Genomic DNA, 21543 nt, shown 5'->3' with positions numbered 1-21543 from the left:
ACCGTGAGCTCATAATTTTTTCCTATATACTGTCTTGTTAGTCTCATCAAGACTAGAAAAGTAAAAATAGTAATTCAACGACGGTGATTGTCTTAATTTTGGCGAGAACGTGAAAGAGTTTTGGATATTACTTGTGATGCGTGAAAAGGCCAAATATTATTTGTACGAGACTGAGTTTTACAAAGGGATATAGGTGACCCTCTAAACGGGAAGATCAAGTAGCTGGTAAGATATAATAGTTCCCTTCTTGCAATTGTAATACTTCCTTTTTCATGTAAAGAAAAAATTGTATTATAACTAGCATATAACATTGCATGCAATTCTACGGGTTATACATATAGATGACTTGACAAAATTCTTTTCTTATACTTCAGTGAACTATGACTCACTGTAATGGGACTGTCTCAACGGTCTAGAATGAGATGTCGAGAGAGGATGGCTCTGAGGGGTTGAGCTGATAACTGTAAACTCAGAAAATGAATTACGAAAGTATGTTGAGCCTGTTGAATGCTTAACCAAGTTCGCTTGATGCCTAAACTAAATAAATACATTCCAAATCACACGTAAGGGACCAGTCGCCCGGGGGGTGAGTGGGAGAGTCGGAGGAGTTTGTTGTGTTACAATAAAGTTTTATCGGTTCTTAAGTATTTTAATTATCCTCTCGTTGCCAGTCAATTTTCTATATTTCCCCCGTATACAATCTGTTAACGACCACTGCCCCCTTCTTGTTCCCCTTGAAAGCCACGTGATCCCCGTAAAATCCTCCGACTATCGCGTTCTTAGCGTAGTGTTCAACCGAGACACGAAGAGTATACCAATCGATGGTTTTTTTTTCCTTCAGTGTCGAATGGTGTAACTAAATGTAAATAAAATACAGAAAACGATGAAAAGAAAACAGAAAACAGAAAATACGACAAGGCAAAAACAATAAAGTAAAGGAACGATGAAAACTTACATGGATGGTGCTACGATGAATGATAAACGGGCGAACTGAGGTGATAAATTAAGGTGAATCCTACCGAAACTAAAAAACGCAGCACACGAGCTGTGAACCGAACGGGCCTGGGAAATTAAACTGACCGAGTGGGTCCCAGGACCCACTGACAATAAAAGGCGGCAAAACCCGTAACACCGACCCCACCTCAGTCGATGGCTGAGGATTGGTTTCTGGCCGCGTAAGCTTGGAGTTACTCTGTCTGATACTACTACTCCGAATCAACAGGGTACAAAGGTCACATATTGGCTCATACATGTGTTCAGCTAACGCAGGTTTCGGAAGTCTGGAGGCTTTCAGCACTTTACAAGTAAAAGTTATGGATATAAGTTGCCAACTTTTAAGTTTTTTTGGATGTTCTTTTTTTTAACACCAGTATAGACATTAATTTGTAAATCAAATAAACATTTTTGTCTTTCCACTGTGAGCCGTCGACCTTGAGCGTGTTTAGATAGCGATTAAACTCCTTCGATGTTGGTCACTTGGGGAGAGATTATGTTTACTTGATAAACTTAAAAGAGTCTGATAGGTTTGAGTTGTATGTCCTTCGTATTTTCAAAGCTAAATTTTTTTTTCTACTACATGATACCGAAGTTGTTGCCGACGGCTGCTATTGATCACATGATGTTATTAATCATATGTCGGTTTTTGTATCGATTTTATTCTGCCATCAGAGCCACCGGCCATTGTCAAGAAACTACCACCTTTCGTTAAGTCTCTGTTGTTAAGCTGTGGGCTTTCCTTGTCCTAGGGTCGAATGGTCTCGCGCTCGTCACGAGCACTCTGCTGGTACATCACTGCTTTAAAAATTCAACCCTGCTGTAAACAACACTGACGGAAAGTATGTCTGTCGCGCGCAACAAACCTCTTTGGATTAGCAGAAACGACAACAGAAGTAGTTGTGAAGGAGAAATTTGTTGATATATTGGATAATTTGATTTTATTTTAATCCACTTACATGAAATTCATTGCATGTTAATTATAGAGACCAAGGCATATGATATCTGTCGCGCAAGAAACCGCTTCGAGTTAGCAGAAAGAACCGCGTCAATAGTTTTGTGGGGGAAAAGTGTCGTATGTATTTTAATTTTATAGGCGGTTATTCCAGCTAGCTTACACTCATTGCATATCAGTTCAAGAAGCAAAATCTGCTATGGCGGCAACATCAATCAGTGGCAGATCAAGGGGAGGGGCACGCCTCCACTCCCCCACCCACCTTATTTTGGGTAAAAATAAATGAAGAGGGAAGAAAAGCCGTCAGGTGAAAACATACAGACAAAAACGGCCTCCCCTTAGCTGGAGGTCTGGATCTGCCACCGCCAATAACCTACAAGCATTGATCTCAACTGTTCAGAACTCCAACAATTGAGGAGAAACAGCTATTGCATAGTTAGGCGTTCTTTTAACTAAAGATTTACAAGCGTACGTTTGTCTGTGAATCTCATGATCCTTCCTGTATGTAACATCTCGAGGCTCAAAATAATATTAATTTTGTAACACCGACCAACAAACAAACAAGCAATCAACTGGCTCCCTGCCCATAACAAGAGTGGCTAGTCAGCATCTCTGTAAAAAATGAAAAATTTTAAGCTTAATAAAGAAGTAATCATTGCCTCCTTTTTCTTGGTCGATTATTCATAACTGCTTTTTATTAATTTTAAAGGAATTCCTGTGAATAAATTTTTAAGAAAAAGATGTTGAAACGTTCCGAAAGCTACGAGAATCGGTAAATTCTGGGTTAGTGATCAGTGTATCGGAAACTGTACGGCTCAATGTGGCGGACAGTACAAGTCAACAGACGGCTTTCAGCAGTCTGAGTGCAGTGGAGACATCCAAAGCGCCAACAAGATCGGCTTCTGGTGTGACTGGGACACTGGTGATGGATCAGTGATGATGATTGGTGAAGGAGGAAGTAGCTGTAAACGTGCAGATCGTGGGATTGGAATCAGAGAAACTGCCGCTGCTTCGTTTGTTGACCAGAGTGGCCGTGCGCTACATCCCAGTCCTACTCACTGAATTAATTAATCCGTTAAACATAATCAGGCCTTTATTTTTCAAAATTAGTTTAGAACTGAAGAACTTTGTAGAGGATGACTTGTTGTCCCAGTCAAATCAGTAATAGCGCATTTTTCCGTCTCGTAGCAAAGATAAAATAACTTATCATCACCCCATACGCAACACTAAGATCCTTGAATATCTTTAGGTCTTTACTGGAAACAAAAATTGATTGCCGTTAGAAATTTTATGCGAAAAGGAAAGTCAGCAAAATTAACTTTTCAGGCTCACAGCTCATCTTTTCAAGGAGATGTGAACTATTCATTAACGGTTGGTGATATTATGGCATACATATGCATATATTTGTATTTCTTCGGTTTTCGTCTCGTAGCAAAGCTAAAATAACTTGATTTTATTACACGACTCGGGTAGTCAGAGGGCCAATAACTAAAATCAACCAATCAAAATGCTCTATTGGCGGTCAATATTCTCTCCGTATTGGACCGGGCAGTGTCCCGAATGGGCCCGAATGATACCGCACTTGTGTCCCTTTGAACTTCAGTCGTATAATAAATCTCTTATTAACCAAGCTTGCTCGGGACCGTACTGGAAGAATATCGGCCCTCGGTCTTTTCTGTACGGACCTCGGTCCGTACTGTCAAGACCTCGGGCCGATATTCTCCCAGTACGGCCCTCGCGCCTGGTTAATAAGATATATAAATATGATCCAAGCCCCACTGCTATGATCTCGACGTTCTAAGGTCTCGCAGGCGACAACTTGAATAGCCACTGATACAAACGTATTCGTCAAAGTTAATGTCAGCAGAATTTATTATTTTAAATCTGACTCAAAACTCATCTTTTCAAGGAGACGTGAAGTGTTCATTAATGATTTGTTAGTGATTTGAGACTTAATGTGAAAACTATTTTTGATATCTTAATCAGTTATTTGGCCAACAAATTGTAAAAACGATATCGAAAACAAAACTATTTTTTAAAGGAAGGGTAAAAGATGATAATTAGTCTGCGAAAAAGTCGGCAAACATGAAAATTAAATCCTAACCACTGGTTTTGTCGAATAAACTCAGGCTTGAATATCCATGGCATTAGAAATATTAAACAAGAGTAATGCAGTGAATTGGAATGATCATAAGTTGCCTCAGATCTGGACTCCATTAACAGTCTGGTTGCAGTTGCAGACCTTCTTCTGGTTGGTTAGATCATAGGATTTCTGATCTATCATCCATTCCGCTCGGTAGCCCTATTCCCACCAATCACGTAGCTCCATTTTCTGCCTGAGAATCTTGGACAGTGGATAATTGAAAACCATAGCTTTGTCCTTGAATCCTTGAACTAAGAGTTTTTTTCCCAGTGGCCGTAAATGAGTATTGTTTATTAAACTCACGCGGTGATCTTTCAGACGTATACAATACCAGTTTATTGCAGGGATAATAGATTGGCGAGATGTTTTGTGAAACAAGACGTGGCCATGACTTTTAAGATCGACAATCGTCCCCAGTGAAGTCGCTATATTTTCCAAACGACTACGATGTTTCTTTTCAAGCTCGAACCTACACCATTTCTCTTTTCTCTTTTGGTGTTTGGTCTTTCACAAGCGAGCTACAATGTTACTATCCTGATTTTTCACGACGCACTTTATAATGACGGCATCGATGAGAAAATTCATCACATGTTTCAACTGGATCATTTCCCACGAACATATCAAGTGATAAACTTGACTTGGTTAAAGACCAATGTAGCTCGAATTGAACGCAGAAAAGTGGGAGTCCTAGGTACTTTACATTTCCTACAAAGTCATTATAGGTTATTGGATGGAGTCATTTTTCACGAGGTCAAGAAGGATTCGGTTTCTTTCTCTTCACTCTTGAAAATTTTGGGCATCCCAACATTTGGTCTTTTTCAGGATCAGGACGTTTTCTTAACTAAGGTACAAAACATAAACTATCGTCTTAAAATTTAATGAATACATGAAAGCAAGCACGATATTATTTTTCTTTAGTGTTTCCAGTCCGATTCTAACTCAACTAAAATATCGAACGAAACGGTAATATAAGCATGGATGCCTGTTTCTATGAATTTTTAATCAGCGCTCTTTTGTGCGGATAAATGTAATACAATTTGACGGCGAAGTTTTCTAATTGTTGAGCTGAGAAAAAAATTGCGGTTAAAATATGACGAATCAAAAAAAGTCTTTGGAAATCTCAAGCCTCCTAAACTTGATGGTGAGACTCCAATTGTTCGATCTTGACGCTGAAGTTAAGGTGTCCCTTGCGTCGCAAAACTTTTCAAAATTTGGCGGGGCTCTTTTGAGATATTTTTCCATTCAATTGATTCTTGAAATGTTTCCGTTATTTCAGGAAAATCCTGGTGATTTTATCAAGGATGCCTTCCCTTCGATTTCCAGTTATGTTACTTCAGTGCAAAAAATAATTATGAAACAACGATGGCAGACTTTCTGTTTTGTGTTTTCTGCCGATTACGAGGGAAAAATATTTGCTGATGGTATGTTTTACTACGCTTCTAAGGCGAAATGGAAAATACTTAAAACACTATGGCTGGTAGACGACGCGATTGAGAATAGCACAAAATCTGACCTTCGAGAAGTAATTGCCCAAGAAAGCGATGCTGTGATTATGCCCAGCAGGCTAAGCCACTATGACCATGCGCAGTTCTTTGAGATAGTTGAAAAGGTAGCAGACAAAAAGCAGCGGACGACTGTTTGGGTAATAACAGAGATGACCAGCCATTTGACAACGAGTCATCAAGCGATTACTCCAGGAATGTTGAAAGTAACGCTCAAACGTCCAGGGAAATATCGAGACGGCGTTGTTTATGAAAACAGTCTTCGAGATGCCATGTCGTTGTTTCAACTTTCCTTTGAAGAAAGTGTCAAAAAATGCATTGAACATTCAAACCTGGAGGGCTGCATGAAAGAAGGCAAGCGCGAGACATTAAGGAGTGTCGCTGGAAGGTAGCCATTTGAATTTTTTTTTCGAAAATTACCGACTTGAATCAACCAGTCCTGTTTTTAGTTAACAGATTTAAAATCATCTTTATCATCTAATTATGTAAAATTATCGATGTCCTTAAGCTACTTCGCGAAACTTGGAGTTATTTTTTTCTTAATGAGCTAATTTACCTGTGAAGTGACACACATTTCAACATATTGGCGTAGTAAGATGGAGAGGCACAAACATAGAAATAATAATCCCTAAGGAAACCAGAATGTTTAAGGATGAAAAAGATGGACGCGGATTGCGAATGAATCGTTAATGATTACTTTTAGTTTCATTATTTTCTTTCACGACAAAGATAGACAAGCGTTGTGCTGTTTCTCACCGCAAATTTACGCTGAATTATGTTTTTGAATTTCCATGGTTAGACACCTGGCTAAGAGTGCGTTGTCAGGTGCAAGCATTCTCCTCGATAATCAAGAATCTATAGAAAATACAACAGCGTTTACAGTTTGGAATTTGAAAAAGGATATAGCTGGCACGAAGAAATGGTCTCGTACAGGCATGGGAACAGCTACTGGCCTAGCCATGGACAGATTTATAGCTTCAAACGGGAAACCTATAGAGCCCATTTCTAAGCCACCTAGACCAGTTGTCCACGTGGCTGTGAACGAATACCCACCATTTGTCTATAAAGATGACCCTTTAGGAGCCGAGGAGTGTCTTGGAAGGTCCGTTCCCTGTTACAAATATAACCAGGGGGACTATTTGGCAGATTCTGCACCACAAAAATTTTGCTGTTTCGGGATCTCAATAGACTTCTTATCGTTTCTGCAGCAAGACCTTAATTTTGATGCAGACATTTATTTTGCACCCGATGGACAGTATGGAGTAGTGAATGAAAGTGATGGTTCTTGGAATGGAATCGTTGAGGAGTTAATCACCAGGAAGGCGATGCTGTCATTGGAAATGGGCTTGAACAGACGTCGAGCAGAGGTGATCAGTTTTGCTCATCCCACACTTCTCCTGGAGCTTGGTATTCTCGTGAACAAGAATGAACCTGAAGGTACAAATCTGTGGTTTCTTTGCCCCTCATTTTTGATATCATTTTATTGAATTCGTCGGTAAAAAGTCGTAAGAAGATGGGCAAGAGGCCCGCGTATTTCTTGTATTGCCTGAATTGTTTTGGTTTAGTGTGCGTGCAGTTAATGAGCATGTTATCGAGAAGCAGTACCTGATGAAGTGGTAAAGTGGATTCTCAAAGACATTGGATTGCAGCATTCTTCTTGCATTCTAATTCTTCCACAATTTTTTACTCCTTTTTTTGATTGGTTTCCTCAAATAGTATTTCCTCGTGAAGTAGCATGAGGTCAAAGATGGGCATAAAATCTGTTGGTTATGTGGTTGAGCCTATTGGGGGCAGATAAAGTAACCTTTCATCATATCATTGAGATATTTTTTGTCCACTGTTTACCAGTAATCAATCAAAACCATTGGTTGAAGCCGTTCCACGCACGTCTATGGCTGACTCTGATGGCAACTGCCTGTATAGTCTTCATTGTGGTATGGTGGTTGGACAGGAGAAGTCCACAGGGCTATCGTCACATGCTGAAAGACAGTGACGAAGACGGATTCACACTACTCGGTATACACTATATGTTGGCTATATCTCAAATTCTTGGGTCTTCTTGGATGATTAAGTCAAGGTTAACGTGGTTGGAGCCTCTCTCTGTTTGGAAACTTGCGAGAGTTATGGCCCCCATTTAGGTGTCTAAATGATCTACGGATCACCTTTTATGACAGGACGGAAAATGCGTGCACTGTAAGTACCTCGCATTTTCCCATACAAAGCCCGCTTAGAAAATTTTTCTAAGGCTTTGTATCGGACAACCAGAGGTACCTACAGTGCACACGTTTTCCGTTCTGTCATGTACCAACACAACTGTCAAGTGTACTCTGAAGCATTTTTCAAAGTCCCCATTCACTTTATTAAAAGCTGAAAGCAATTTTTCCCAACGAAGAAAATTATCGGTAAGGACTGCAGATTAAACAAAATATTCAGACTTGTTTTCGCTTGCTTTCTGATAAGATTCCATCAGTTATGTGGGTGGAGTGACATTCGGAAAAGACATTGGGCCAGAGAAAACTCCTCGAAGCACCAGTTCAAGGCTAGTGTCTTGTATATACTCCTTTCTTGCTCTTATCTTGATCAACTCGTACTGTGCTAACCTGACGGCATTCCTTGTGGAAGAGAAGGTTGATCTTCCAATAACTGGCATTGAAGATCCTAAGGTAAGATTTTATAACTGTAATATTTGAAATGGACTAAATGGCTGACTGATTGACAGGTTACGGACTTCCAAAGCCACTAACATGAGTGGCTACTTAGCTGACAGACTGATCGACTGATCCATCGACTGACAAATCGTCTGTCCCTTCATCCTCGTCACCGACTTACTGCATTACTTAATTACTTCATTGAGTTATTTCTTTGTTAGTAATACTTAGACAGGCTGGTTTATTTCAGCTCTGAAGCTACACTTAGTTTACATGGAAGCCTGTGTAAACAATGACAAGGGAAGACCACAAAACTGGGAGCGACGTTCCCTATATAGTCTTTGCGAGAAGTGCTTGGGTTTGGGTTCTTTAATTTCTTCCGCTGACCAGTGAGTAGAAGATGCAGGAGGCGAGGCCCACGGTTTAGCATCCTTAATCCGGAGTCTAGAGCGTCTAACCCTTTTCAGATGTCACAGCAAAGGAAGCAAATTCTTATTATTTTCAGACTCGGACTGTTTGTGTCGGGTCTTGAACGGCTTGGACCCTGAACCTCCCTCACGGCAGTCCGGTGCTGAAACAACTTCCAAGAAATAGGGTTTTAATCTGAGCCACCTTTCAAGACGAAAAAGAAAATTAACTAAACTGCTCTCTAGGTTTGGTTTGTCCCAACTGATCTGACTTACTATTTCTATTTGCATATTTCTGATTTTAGCTCATCTCAGAACCTGTCTCGTTTATGGTTGGGGCGGTGCAAGGTTCAAATGAAGAAGACTATTTCAGGCATCACGTTAACCCATCATTCCGTAAAATTTATGAGGTAAACCTGCAAAAGAACAGATTGAAAAGTCTAGAATCAGGTGTAACACTGCTGAGAAAAAGGTAAGGATCTACATCCCATCATATCTGTCATAAATTTCGAAGGATGAGAGAATTTTTGGTACTAGAAAGTAAGAGTACAAGATTTGGGTTTCAACAATCCTTACAACAGAAAGTCCGTCCAGCTAGTTCTATATTTCTGTACAACATTCGTAACGTTGTTTCCTTTCAAACCATCTCTTAATCGTCCAATTTTCAAGTTTCTGATTCAGAGAAGCGACAGTTAAATTGGTGTTTTGGTGTTTTGTGCGTTTTCGCTTATCATCAGCACGAGTTTCAGGAAAATCATTTATAAACAACTATTTATGAATCATGTGATTTTCTCTAGATCTCTTTCACTTAGTTTTTGACATATTAATTTCCTTTCTTCGCTTGTACAAAGATAGTAGCTTTTCTCTCTTTCTTCCTTTTACAACACACTTTTCATTCCATAGTTTAATTACTTACTTCAATCACAATTCGTGCATAATTGAGTTTGTCACATAAATACTTTCCTTTCAGAATTATTCAAGGATTGGTTGGAGATTACTCAGCTCTGAGAAAAATCGTTAACTCTGACAGGAACTGTAGTTTCAGTTTAATAAAAGATCCCACCTTTAAATCAGGATACGGTTTCGCGCTTCCTAAGGACTCCCTCTGGGTGCAAGATGTTTCTCTTTCCGTCCTTAAACATCAAGAGAATGGGACAGTCAAATCGATCGAGGATCGATGGTTTCCCAAGAGCGCTTGTATTGAAATCAAACCTCGACCGTTAGATCCAATCGATTTTTCCAGTCTTTTCTTGGTTGTGCTCACCGTCATGGCATTCTCAGTGCTTGCTCTTCTCGCGGAAATACTTATCGTGTTTACCTTAATTAAGTGTGGCAAGATGCTAGGGCCCTTTGGAAGGCTCCTGAAGAGATTTCTATCTGATGTAAAGAAAGGAGAAGAGGATTTGCTTACCATCCATTATTCCGGAAAGCGGAAGACCAGTAATTATAATATCACAAAGGGACCTTTCACCTTCCAGAACCAAGAGTTTGTGGAAGAGTATGAATTGTAAAGAAGTTTCGCTTCCAAGCGATAGTTTTGTGTGGAACTTCCGACTTTCTTCCCCCAAGTACAATTAGCTTCCACAATCTCCCGTTCAGAAAATTGTCTGAGTTAACCTTTAATTTAAGAAGATGAAAGCAATCTGGTTGCCTGATCGATGGGCTAAAACTCCCAACTTCAGCTTCGAAATTCTTCACGGTGTCCAATTCATACTATCAACTCAGTTGACAAAACCGAATTATCTTGACCGACTGTCTAACTGACTTGAAGGCTAGCCAGCTGACCGACCGACATATCGACTGTCTGACCGACTCACTCATCAGTAAGTAAGTAAACTCTTTATATATACTTATCAGCACTAAAAGAATAATAGTCTTACCAAGATGTCCAAGGACAAATAAGAATCGAAACTGACTGTGCGACTCTTCGCTCTGACGAAGGGCTAACGCTCGAAACGTCAGCTTTTTAACTCGTTACGGTGGCCAATTTACTCTTTCGACTTAGTTGATATAACCTATTACCCCTACCGACGCAGCACCAAAGTTTTTTTTTTAGAAACTTTCACCCTTTGTTCGACTGATAGACTGACTGACTGACTGACACAGACAGACAGAAAGACAGAGACAGAAAGACAGAGACAGACAGAAAGACAGACAGACAGACAGACAGACAGAAAGACAGCCAGCCAGCCAGAAAGACAGACAGATAGAAAGACAGAGACAGACAGACAGAAAGAAAGACAGACAGACAGACAGACAGACAGAAAGAAAGACAGACAGAAAGACAGACAGACAGACAGAAAGACAGAAAGAAAGACAGACAGACAGACAGACAGACAGACATAAAGAAAGACAGACAGACAGACAGACAGACAGACAGAAAGAAAGACAGACAGACAGACAGACAGAAAGACAGACAGACAGAAAGACTGGCAGACAGGCAGACAGACTGACTAACCGGCTGACTAACCGTCTAAGTGACTGAATGACATATACTTATTAGACATAAATAGCAGACAATGACTTACTTTAAAGCTTTATTAATTCATTTAAAACCTCTCGCAGAGTGAACTGACATTTAAGTAGCCAGATACTTCGTGCTGGCTAAAAAAATCACTCACTAAATAAACTGCTGATCAACAGCTGTAACACCGACGTTTAATACAAAATTTTCCCTAAACTGCAATAGGGGTTAAGAATTTTTAATTTTACTTTTACAACTTTTTTGTGAAATATTACGTAATAATTCAAAAAGAGCGAGCCAAAGAGGAAAACTCGATGTAATATTATTGCCTTGACTCCTAAATTTTCGCTCTATCTCGACAAAATGAACTCTTTCAAAAGATTCAGGACAATCAAGACAGCCTATCCGCCTAAAAGGGTGAATCCATGAGCATTGCAAGCGACCATACCTGTTTCTTGAAACAAACAAAAGCGAATGCACTGACGTTCAACTCTGAGAAAAGCATAGTTAGCAGACTGTTTACAGCGTAAATACAACAATATGGCTGCGGAAGCAATTTTCAAACGAATTGCAAAAATCACCCGTGATTGCATCGGTTTTCAATTTCATTTGCTCTGTAATTGATCAGGAAAACAAGCCCAAGACTCTCAGCCAATTAGATTAAAAATTGAAACTAACCAGGAATTATTCCCTTGCGTTTTATCGTTCTTTGGGGAGTTCATTGTTTGCTGTTGTTGTTCCTGCTTCTTTTTGTTCACTTTGAGTTCTTTGTGAACCCATCTCATTACTTTGGATTTGATTTTACAACTCTCCATCAAAATCGCTTTATGACGCCGTATGACTGCACTCTAATAACTTGCTATTTTCACCCGTACGTAAGAACTAAACAAAAACACTTTAAATATCTGGCTCTCTTTTGGCGCTTATGAAAACAGTGTTTTGAACGTAACCATGTGTTACTGAATGAACTGTATATGATTTAAATAACATGCTTCAACTGCTTTCTCTTTTATCAAATAAACAATTACGTCAGAACAAATAAATACCATACCAAACAATTCAGTGAGATATAAGCAAAACTTGAAAATAAATAAGAAATTAAATATACAAAATTTTATAGTGCCAGCGGCAATACTTTCTTACATCTAAAAGAAAAATTCTGCTCGTAAAACATTTTTCTAGAATTCTCATCGCAAACTCTACTTGTAACAGGATAAATTGACAATTTGCAACATTCTTATCACCAATACACTGAAAGTACTGAAAACAGAAATAACATCTTCACCAGCCGTGGGAGGGTGAAATTAGGGACCTTAAGAAGCCACGACGGCGACGCCAAGGAAGACTTCGATTAAAAAAATTAATTTCTACTCTTAGTTAGAATTTCAAAAATGGCTGCAGGAGCTTACTGTCTCATACAGCGCCACAGCTCAACTTCAGCATGACGTATAAAGTAGCCGTTGAGTTCCAAATGGAAATTAAAATAATTTGCCGTCGCGGTTTCGGTTCGCAGACGCCGCAAATTTTGGGGATTTCACGTTGTTTTGCATAGGACGGCTAAGAAATGTACAAAATTTCGAAACGCACGTGCTGAGCTACTGTTCTGCCAATTAGATCTCTTGTTTTTCCACGTCCTCGTTGCCGTCGCCGTCGTGGTTTCTTAAGGTCCCTATTATATTTTTACATTTCGTATGATGTACTTGTTATGATTTACTTAACCAGTAGTGCATTACGTATGTAATAAATTCCCAGGAACGACCTAGTTATTACTGTGTTGTGTCAATTTAATAATCTATTTGTATAATTTATTTTTAGAACAATGCGTTACGTCTTTGAAAAGAGATATTCAAGCCCTAACTTGGAGACAAAAGAACCTATTCAGTTATTTTAATTTTATTTCTAGCTTTAATTGGAGTCTGTATACACGAATTGAGTATTACTTATCCAAAAACAAAATGTGTCAACACTTAATTTGAAAGTATGTAAGCGTTATGTGCTAATATTATCACTTAAGTGCGTGCACAATTCTCTTGGCCGAAATATCGTCGAATCTCTGTTAAGAAAGACACATGACAGTTGTGTGACAAAATGCGACTTAAAATTTCATCCTAGGTTGTCACGCAACGGATGACAGAGCTAATACACATCTCATTACTGTTTGAATTTCTCCAGCTGTGGATCTGAATGCGCCAGCACAAACACCAGGTCTGTTTGCTGAAGTACAAAGTTGTATGGCGGCGAGCAAATCACATACCGTTTGGCGGACGGAATTCCAATGTTAATCTTGTTACTGTCACGGAAGCGGAAGAGACCGAGGCAGATCATAGACGAGGACTGCAAGGCGTGCAAAAATAAATCGCCAAACTTGCCACCATCCTGAAAAGAAACACGAAATGATTACATACAAATTAACAGCAAATCAAAGCCATTACACAAGCTGCTTGCCATAGATGTCTATGATATCCACAGGGATTGAGGCTCGAGCCCAGGATCCAAAACAGCAGCATTACGCTCTGCCATTCAAGCTAACCGAGGGGAAGTCATGAAATGAAGAAAACTTACCCCGAACTGCGCCAATGGACCATCAAACAGCGATATCTGCACAATTTTACAACGGCTTCTGGTGTCTGCTGTCTGTGCAGCGTCCAAACCTCCTTTCAGCTCGTCTCCCTCAGCGATATGTTCTTCTAGAAACTGATTCACTCCACCGGTTACCAGATTCCGCACGAGCGTTAGCACGTCCGGGTTGAAGTAGCTCTGCGACAAAAATAGGTGATTAAAATCAACATTCTCTTTAGTTAAACCAAGAGGAAAGGTCACGGAGAAAAAGGCAATGGAAAGTCGCGGCAATCCTAATCTTCGCAACTATCATTTGGCGAACTGCACTTGAACATTTCTCAGTTTCTTCTCAGCTACTTACCGCGCTTATCAACGAATCCAGCATGGAGACAGTAAAAGCTGTACCACAAGCAAACGGCTGGGTAAGATAGAGTTCAAGGTCGTCATCGTCCTCGTCATCAATGTCTAGGTACTGCACACTCTGATCAAAAGCTAAAGAAAATCGAACAAAGTCGCACACATATTAGACAGATTGTAAGTCTTGACGCTTTCTACTCAAGTACCCTTTCGTGCTTCCATATCACCAGCTCACAAAGCCTAATACGATCCACATAAATATTACATCTTTTTCGAAAAGTTTAACCTAAAGAGCGAAAAACGATCCACGACAACGCATAAAGGTTAGATTGGTAATGGTTATAGTAAGGAAGAAACGGCGCAACACTCTCAACAAAAAGTATTGGAAAGTGTTGCCCTCGAGACTGCACAGCAATAAGAGGCGAAAAAAAACAACAACAAACAAAAAAGACAAGTGCCATCCTTGAACTGATGCGGCATCGTCAAGTCTACAAACTTAATAAGCGCCTCTTGTCATTTCAGTAAACTATGGACTCACTCCTTCTCTCAACTTTCACTAGATCATCGCACTTTACTCCAGAACAATTTGTCAAGTTTTCTGATAGTTTGCTCTTACACATTCACATTCGAGAACGGAGATCCCAACTACTTATACCCTCTCTGTGCCCTGCTGATGTTTGCATCCCATTCTCTTCCAGAAGGGCGCCCCTACCAGGAAAACTAGTTAAGGCTTGAAAACACTTACCAACTTCTGTGATAATAGGGACATTGCACCCATTAGCTGAGCCTCTTCTCTCCACCTGTGGTGGCTCGTGAAACTCGAGACCCGCAAAAGCGTTCCTGGTATTCTCGCTCAGCATTCCAACTGCGTCGTCAAACGACATAGCTTTTAGATTCAATGACGCTAAAATCGATTCCTTGTCGGCCAGTTTCGGGTCGTCGGTTTTTCTAGCCGTCGAAGGCGACAAGAAAACGACCATGTCCGCCAAGTTTGCATTGACAGCCCGAAGATCTGCTCGGCAAAATGGAGACCCCTGAAACACGAGACAGGAATTTGTAGCTGTAAACTCATTTTGAATAGAAGTGAGTCTTACGTCTCGAGCCTTAAGGCTCATTACCACTACTATATATCCTGGTCACCGAGGCATTTAGCGAGTTAAAGCATTGCTACTCCCTCTGGATCGTTTACTACACCGTAACAGTCAGGATTCCGAGTGAGCTCACATGTACCTATTTATGGTCCAGGGTAGCATGCAGTAAAGGCGTCGTTTTGTCATATGTCAATCACAAGGGAAGTGCTTCCTACATTCGACATAACAGAAAGGTCGGATTTTACACACCTCGACACGAAAAGAATCCGCGCTATTTTTCTTTTGTAAGTGAGAAAGCATAGTTCTAGAAGACATGGCTAGCACTTCTAAAAAGAACTTAACGGTCCTTTTCGGGTGATTTTTCTTGAAACCGAAATTTTCTTTTATTTTAAGATTCTCCGAATAGTTCATTCGGGCGCTTTACGAGACGATTTTAGGGCCCGTAAAGTTTCTGCGTCATTTGAAAAACGTGCACGCGTGTTTTCCTGTTTTACTTTTGTAATGCGTGTAAATGATTCGACGAGTGTTGCTTGAACATTAGCGCGTCACGTATACTCACCGGAAGAACAAAGACATCCTCAAAATTGCACAGCTGATACCACTGAAATTAGACAACGAAACATACAAAATTATAACATGAGTAGACCACGAGGCAAAGAATCATTTTCACGTCCATTTATTTTTAATCATGCCGGAAGGGCTGAGAAAGGAGGAACCAGTAAAACCACAAACATCAATTGGAAAAAGTATACAAAAAAAAGCACTTTTAAAATCTAAAAGCTTAATTGCAGTTACGATTGGCTTGAGTTTTGTATCTGATTGTACGAGAAGGTGGCGCGAAAATTCCCAACCAATCACAGGGCTCTCACCAATTAGAACGTCCGCCAATGTACTCAAAGCAACATCCACATCAAAAAAGCCGTTCGTTACATAACACCTACCTCTCTCGCCATGTACTCCTTATTTCCAAGAAAGACGATTTTCTTCAGTTCCGATTGCAGCAGATTACTAGCTCTCAATGGTATGGCCTGGGAGGTAACGTGAAACGTAAAATGGTCAAACATCAATAAAATAGGTCTCATTTCTCGCGAGAAAATTGTACAAAAAAATAGAAGCCTGAGAATATCCTGGAGTCTAGAGCAGGAAACAACGAGGAGTACTGCTCCTCCAAATGGGCCGCGACGCAAATCCACTCCAGGTCCTCCCTTTTCGATTCAAAAGCTTTCATTAACAGCTTTCCAATAGTCCATTTTAGAATTGTGTGCTTGGTTGCAACGCCTTTTAACAGGAGTGAGGCTAGGGGGTGACCTTGTTATGATACAAACCTCGCTGTATTTCAAATGTAAATCACTTTGTTATCATGCTTACCAGATACAGGTCTCTATCACGACAAGGTCACCTTCAGCCTCACTCCAAATCGAAGGCTTGGCAACTAAGTACACAACTATAAAATGGCCTATTCCCTGTGAGAGAAAAAGTGTCTTAATCAAGAACTGGTCAACTCACCGATGGTCTCAACCCCAAAAGCGGGGCGTCTTCTTCGTTGAAAACACAAACAAGTATATGGTGCGAGAAAACGATATTCATAGCATCCTCTCGGGTCTGTTGAGGAAAAAAGAACAAGCTAAACCACTGTAACTCAAGAAATAGCTCCCTGGCGGCCTTAACGAGAGTGGCTGTTTGGGGCTGCGTCGGTGGGGGTAACGAAATAATTTGGATATACATTTGGATATAATTTGGATATAATTTGGATATATATGGATATATATACGGATATATATATGGATATATATTGCACATTTGGATATAATTTGGATATATATATTTGGATATTGAAATGGTAAATTGGCCACCGTAAAAATCTTGAACAAAAGCTCATCTTTCAAACCGGCAGTCTAAATCCCACAGGGATAAACGAACGCTTTTCATTCCACTAATTTATTCTTGTTTTTCTCGTTGCCATGTTCTCACCAATAACGTAGCTCCATTTTCTGCCTTTAAAAGGTCACACAACCCACAATTCCTCTATTCGCTCCGACGAAGGGCTAACGCTCGAAACGTCAGCTTTTGTAATCGTTACGGTGGCCAATTTGCCATTTCAACTTTGTCGATATATCCAAATTATTAACGAGAGTGGGTTCTGTAGTAAAAGTAAAGCACAATCTTAGGACTCAGCCAACCTGAATCTCAGAGTACATGGGTAATCCTAAAAAAAAGAGGAGCTTTGAAAATCATTTAACTCTTTCCCTCGTAAAGGTGGCCATAAGCCGAAAAACAGTTTCTCCTTACAATGTGAATAAATTTTCAAGCACAGAGGAGATGAAGGAAAAAAGTATCGCTTAAGGGACAACTTTTATGATCTGACACCAAATTTACCGGAAAAGTGAGGCAGACAAGGCGGTCAATTGATAACTGTATCCTGGGAATGAGAGGTTTGAGAAAAAGGGGGGAAGACATGATACACCTGTCCCTCTTTGTTTCTCCTAGTTTACGTTTCGTTTTATTCTTTCAAACATACCAGCAAAACATCCTCAAATCGCGTCGGCTGGCACCAATAAAACGTCCCTGAGATGTCAAAACAAGGCCTCTTTTCACCATCATTCGCTTGTTGCTCTTTTATGCTGAACACAAAAGTGAGAGAAGTATATTAGCAAAACCCTTTCTTGGGATTTCACTGTCAAACAACACTTTCCTTTGCACAGTAACCTCATAGCGATATCTTTCGAGGCTGCTGTATATCCAACGCTGTGCTCTAAGAAAATGAGAAGGGAGTTCACTGCTCTAAAACTTTGAAACACAGGGTGCCCAGCGAATAATGGGATATCTCTGCCTACAGAGCGGGAAAACACGAGTGAACAAGTCGCGGTTGGTTTAAATTTTTCTCTGACTGGTTGGAAGAGATGCGTGAGTTTTCTAGACCAATAGGAGGGCAGTGCAGAGCTAAACCAATGCAATCCCAGAATACTTTAACAAAAGCTACTTACGCTTTAAGTTTGTGTAGCACTTTATAGGTTCCCTGCCTTGTTTCTCCCCCTTTTTTGGTTGCTAAACTGAAGGACAGTCTCGGGTCGACTGCTCTGACTTAAAATGCGAAAAGAAACACTACCTTTAATTTCATTATTGCAATAATTTCACTAGACAGTGCCATAAATAACGGAATAAAACTTTATCACACTATCTTTACAAAAATTTATTTTAACAGGAAAAAAGCTAACTTCATTTAAATTGCAAATTGAATGCTACAGAAGACAAAAAGTCCTCATTTAAAATCACAGCAGTTTGTAATCCTGTTACAGCCCTTTCAAGAAGGATTTCAAACAACTTATAAAAATGCCAAACTGATCGCTTCCGAAGAAATAGAAATACTCAGCTTTGATGTATAAATTAACTTTGGCTTTGTTTTTTCTTTTTTTTTTTTTTTTTTTTTTTTAAGGAGTGTACAGTCAGCATCTTAAGAGTAGAAGATCTCAATCGATAAAAAAAAAAGACATGTGAAAAGATTCCACGGTTAACTTGTAACTGGATGATCATTTGCATCGCAGTGAAACAAAAAGAAAAAAAAAAAAGAAAAAAAAGAAAAAAAAAAGAAAAAAGGAGAACTTCCACGTACAAACTTACAGTACTTTAGTAAATACCCAGTCTAATCTAGTCCGGTTAAACCAGTTCTAGCAGAAAATTCCGGCCAGTAAAACCAAAGAAAGAGATCGTACCACTGGCGCGTGCTAGCGTTGCAAGGTTTGCCTTCTTCATAAAAATTTCTTAAGTACAAAACGATATTCAGCCCTTTGAAATCGTAAAATGTCATTGGCAAGCTTTTATCTGTGCAGAAGATTCTACAGCCTAAAAAAATCCAACAAGCGCTCGCAAGGAAAGAAAATTTCTGGTTTCGCGTACGTTCGCCAGACATGGAGCAACGTCCAACGCTTTCTTACACTCTTCCACTTCTTCGCAAGTGTCACTAACAGATGCATTTTGTGAACTCCACACGGCTTCCACGAGTATAAGATTTCTTGAACTACCATGAGGTTTGACGTTTCGTCGATCTAGGGATCAACATTAGAGAGACACGCAAAAAGGTCTCAATTTTTTTTCAGGAAAATTATGTCAAAGTGAATTTGTGGCGATAGGTGACATGAACGGTGATGACAGCTTGATGAAGTGACGCCTTGACCGTTATAAATGAGGATGCAACTGTCAGTGATTGCGATGGACTGGAGCAGTGTTGGCTGAAGTGAAAGTGGACTGTGACGTCACCAAAATGACCGGAGATGACTTTCTTCATAAGGCTTTCCAGAATCTATGAAATAACCCTTAAAGCGAACTTGCAGAAAGCTAGACTTTTATTCTTAGTACTTGCTGAAGCTAAATTAGATATCCACGCATATACGGCAAACATTTAACCCTACTGATGGTTTTTAAATCTGCCAAAGTATTCTCTCTCTCTCGCTGTTATTCATTTCCTCGTGAATTAGATCAGAAATTGGTCTTAACTTCCTTAAATCACTTGAACTTCATCTCATAAAAAATATGAGTCCTAACAACGCGAGAGAGTAGGTGAGGGTAAGGAGGGGGGGGGGGGTTACACAGGCCTACTTTCACGTTGTTCAGTGGTAACAAATTTGCGACATATTCCCTAACTTGCCCACGATGAACCAAATTCATGCGAGTTAGGGAATACGTTCATTAACTAATTATTCAGTTATCTGTTTCCTGAAGAGCACTTTCAAACCAGATGACTTTGAGATGAAGTTACGGTAATCTCTGGATTAAGTCCACTTCTCTCCCCCTCCACTAAGAGCCTCCCCCCCCCTCCCCTCCCTTAGCGTGTGTAAGCGGTTACGATACAATCGGCACAAGTTGATCTCTTAGAGCGCATTTCAATTGAGTGTCGGGAAACTAAAACCAAAGTAATCACAACAGCCAATCAGAAGAAAGGAAACTACCTATAAGAACCAATAATAACTCAAAGTAAACACCGACAAGCTGCCTAAAGCGCGGGAAAACGCGGGCAACCAAGTGATTGGTTTTAGTTTTGCATCTGTTTCGTTAAGAGAGTGGCACGAGTTTTCTGGACCAATCACAGAGCGAAGTAAACGAAAAACAAAGCAACCCCGAATCACTTGAAAATTGTTCTAAACTCAACTGTCGATAGATGCGCACAAAATTCGTCCAAACTAAATATGTCAACCTGTGGCTTTAAACTTGGTATCTTCCATGAATAGACAAAGCAGTTTCTTGGATCAAATCGGTCATTTTGCAGTCCGTTTGAAACTGTCCTTTTCTTGCAAAGTATTAAGAGAGTACGTTAAATTAGATATAACTTATCCATCTAGTAAACAGACATTAAGGTTTTTAAAAGATGACGAGAAATACTTAAGAAAACATCTGAATATAAGACGAGGAAAATATAAAAAAAACATCTACTTTACCAACTCCTATTCCTACTATTTGTACACAATGCCTTTGTGAAAATATATTCGTGATGTTATAAAGACTAATTTACTGTTTTTAATGTGCAGGTGACTTTACTCGATTTCTTTTTTATTGCAAGTGCATAAATTGCTTCACGAATCCAAGGGCACTATGAAACTGGTAAAATAAATGAATTTCCACTTCAGAGTCGAAAGAAATTAACCTATTGGTATTTCAAAACAACACGAGACTTCAAACCCCTAATGAAACTCTCAAAAGCGAGTCACTTAAATTTACGATTCTTTCGAATCCCTCAGAGATTCATTCTGGGTCCTTTCAGACAGCCCCTCGCCATTTTAAGTGTAGTCCCTCATCCTTAATAACCATGGTGATTCACTAGGCACAATAACTCCTATTTGGTTGACAAAACAAAAAAACAAACAAACAAACGAACAACCAGTCTTATCCATAACCACGCCAGAAGTAGCAGTCAAGCCAGGAATTTTGCAGGTACCAGTCTTGGTTCTTAGGTCATTCGCCTAAAATGACCTTAAGGAGTATTTTTCCTCGCTGAAAATTGCTGCAGAATCCTCATCAGACTAAGAAGGTTATAGCAAAAAGATCATAGATCACCGAATCCGTTTCCGAGATAAAGATCATTTATCTCTTCAGTTAGATACAGCAACACAAAAAAAGCCGCTATTTTCTTGTTGTATTTTTTATTCATGACACAGTGCTATCACTCGTGAAAACATGCGCACAAAAGATGCGCAATGCCATTAAAAGGAATGAAACAAAATATCAAAATCACACTTTAAACTTGCCTGGAGGTTTGCCATTGCTTTGTTTGCCTTCTGGTGCAAAACACAAGTAGGCTTTGTCATGATCAACAGCATGGTTGACTAAACCAGTTAACTGAACATCTGTCTCGTTTTCTTAAATAAACAAAATCAAAGGAATTCACCGTGAAAAACAAAACTCAACACTCAATGTCTCCACGCCGTCTGTACAT

General features: G+C 39.8%; 1 protein-coding gene and 1 long non-coding RNA gene across 2 annotated transcripts; one reads left to right on the top strand and one right to left on the bottom strand.

Moving 5' to 3' along the window:
• Window positions 1-6433: 6433 nt before the first annotated feature.
• On the top strand, window positions 6434-10779 carry LOC148740002 (glutamate receptor ionotropic, NMDA 1-like). The gene is made up of 5 exons (XM_088748057.1): window positions 6434-7030; window positions 7442-7609; window positions 8054-8256; window positions 8954-9120; window positions 9619-10779. Exons 1-5 carry the CDS (start codon window positions 6529-6531, stop codon window positions 10157-10159), a joined length of 1581 nt encoding a protein of 526 aa, XP_088604183.1. The 5' UTR covers window positions 6434-6528; the 3' UTR covers window positions 10160-10779.
• A 389-nt stretch (window positions 10780-11168) lies between these two features.
• Window positions 11169-14029, bottom strand: LOC148740001 (uncharacterized). Its single transcript, XR_015996411.1, has 2 exons — window positions 13675-14029; window positions 11169-13488 (listed from the first exon to the last, which is right to left on the bottom strand). It is a non-coding gene; the product is annotated as an uncharacterized LOC148740001 (long non-coding RNA).
• Between the last annotated feature and the right edge of the window lie 7514 nt (window positions 14030-21543).

Source organism: Stylophora pistillata, chromosome 2, assembly GCF_964205215.1.
Source record: "Stylophora pistillata chromosome 2, jaStyPist1.2, whole genome shotgun sequence".
NCBI lineage: Eukaryota > Metazoa > Cnidaria > Anthozoa > Scleractinia > Pocilloporidae > Stylophora > Stylophora pistillata.
The sequence above is the reverse complement of the archived record's forward strand: the minus strand, read 5'-3'. Positions and strand labels throughout refer to the sequence as shown.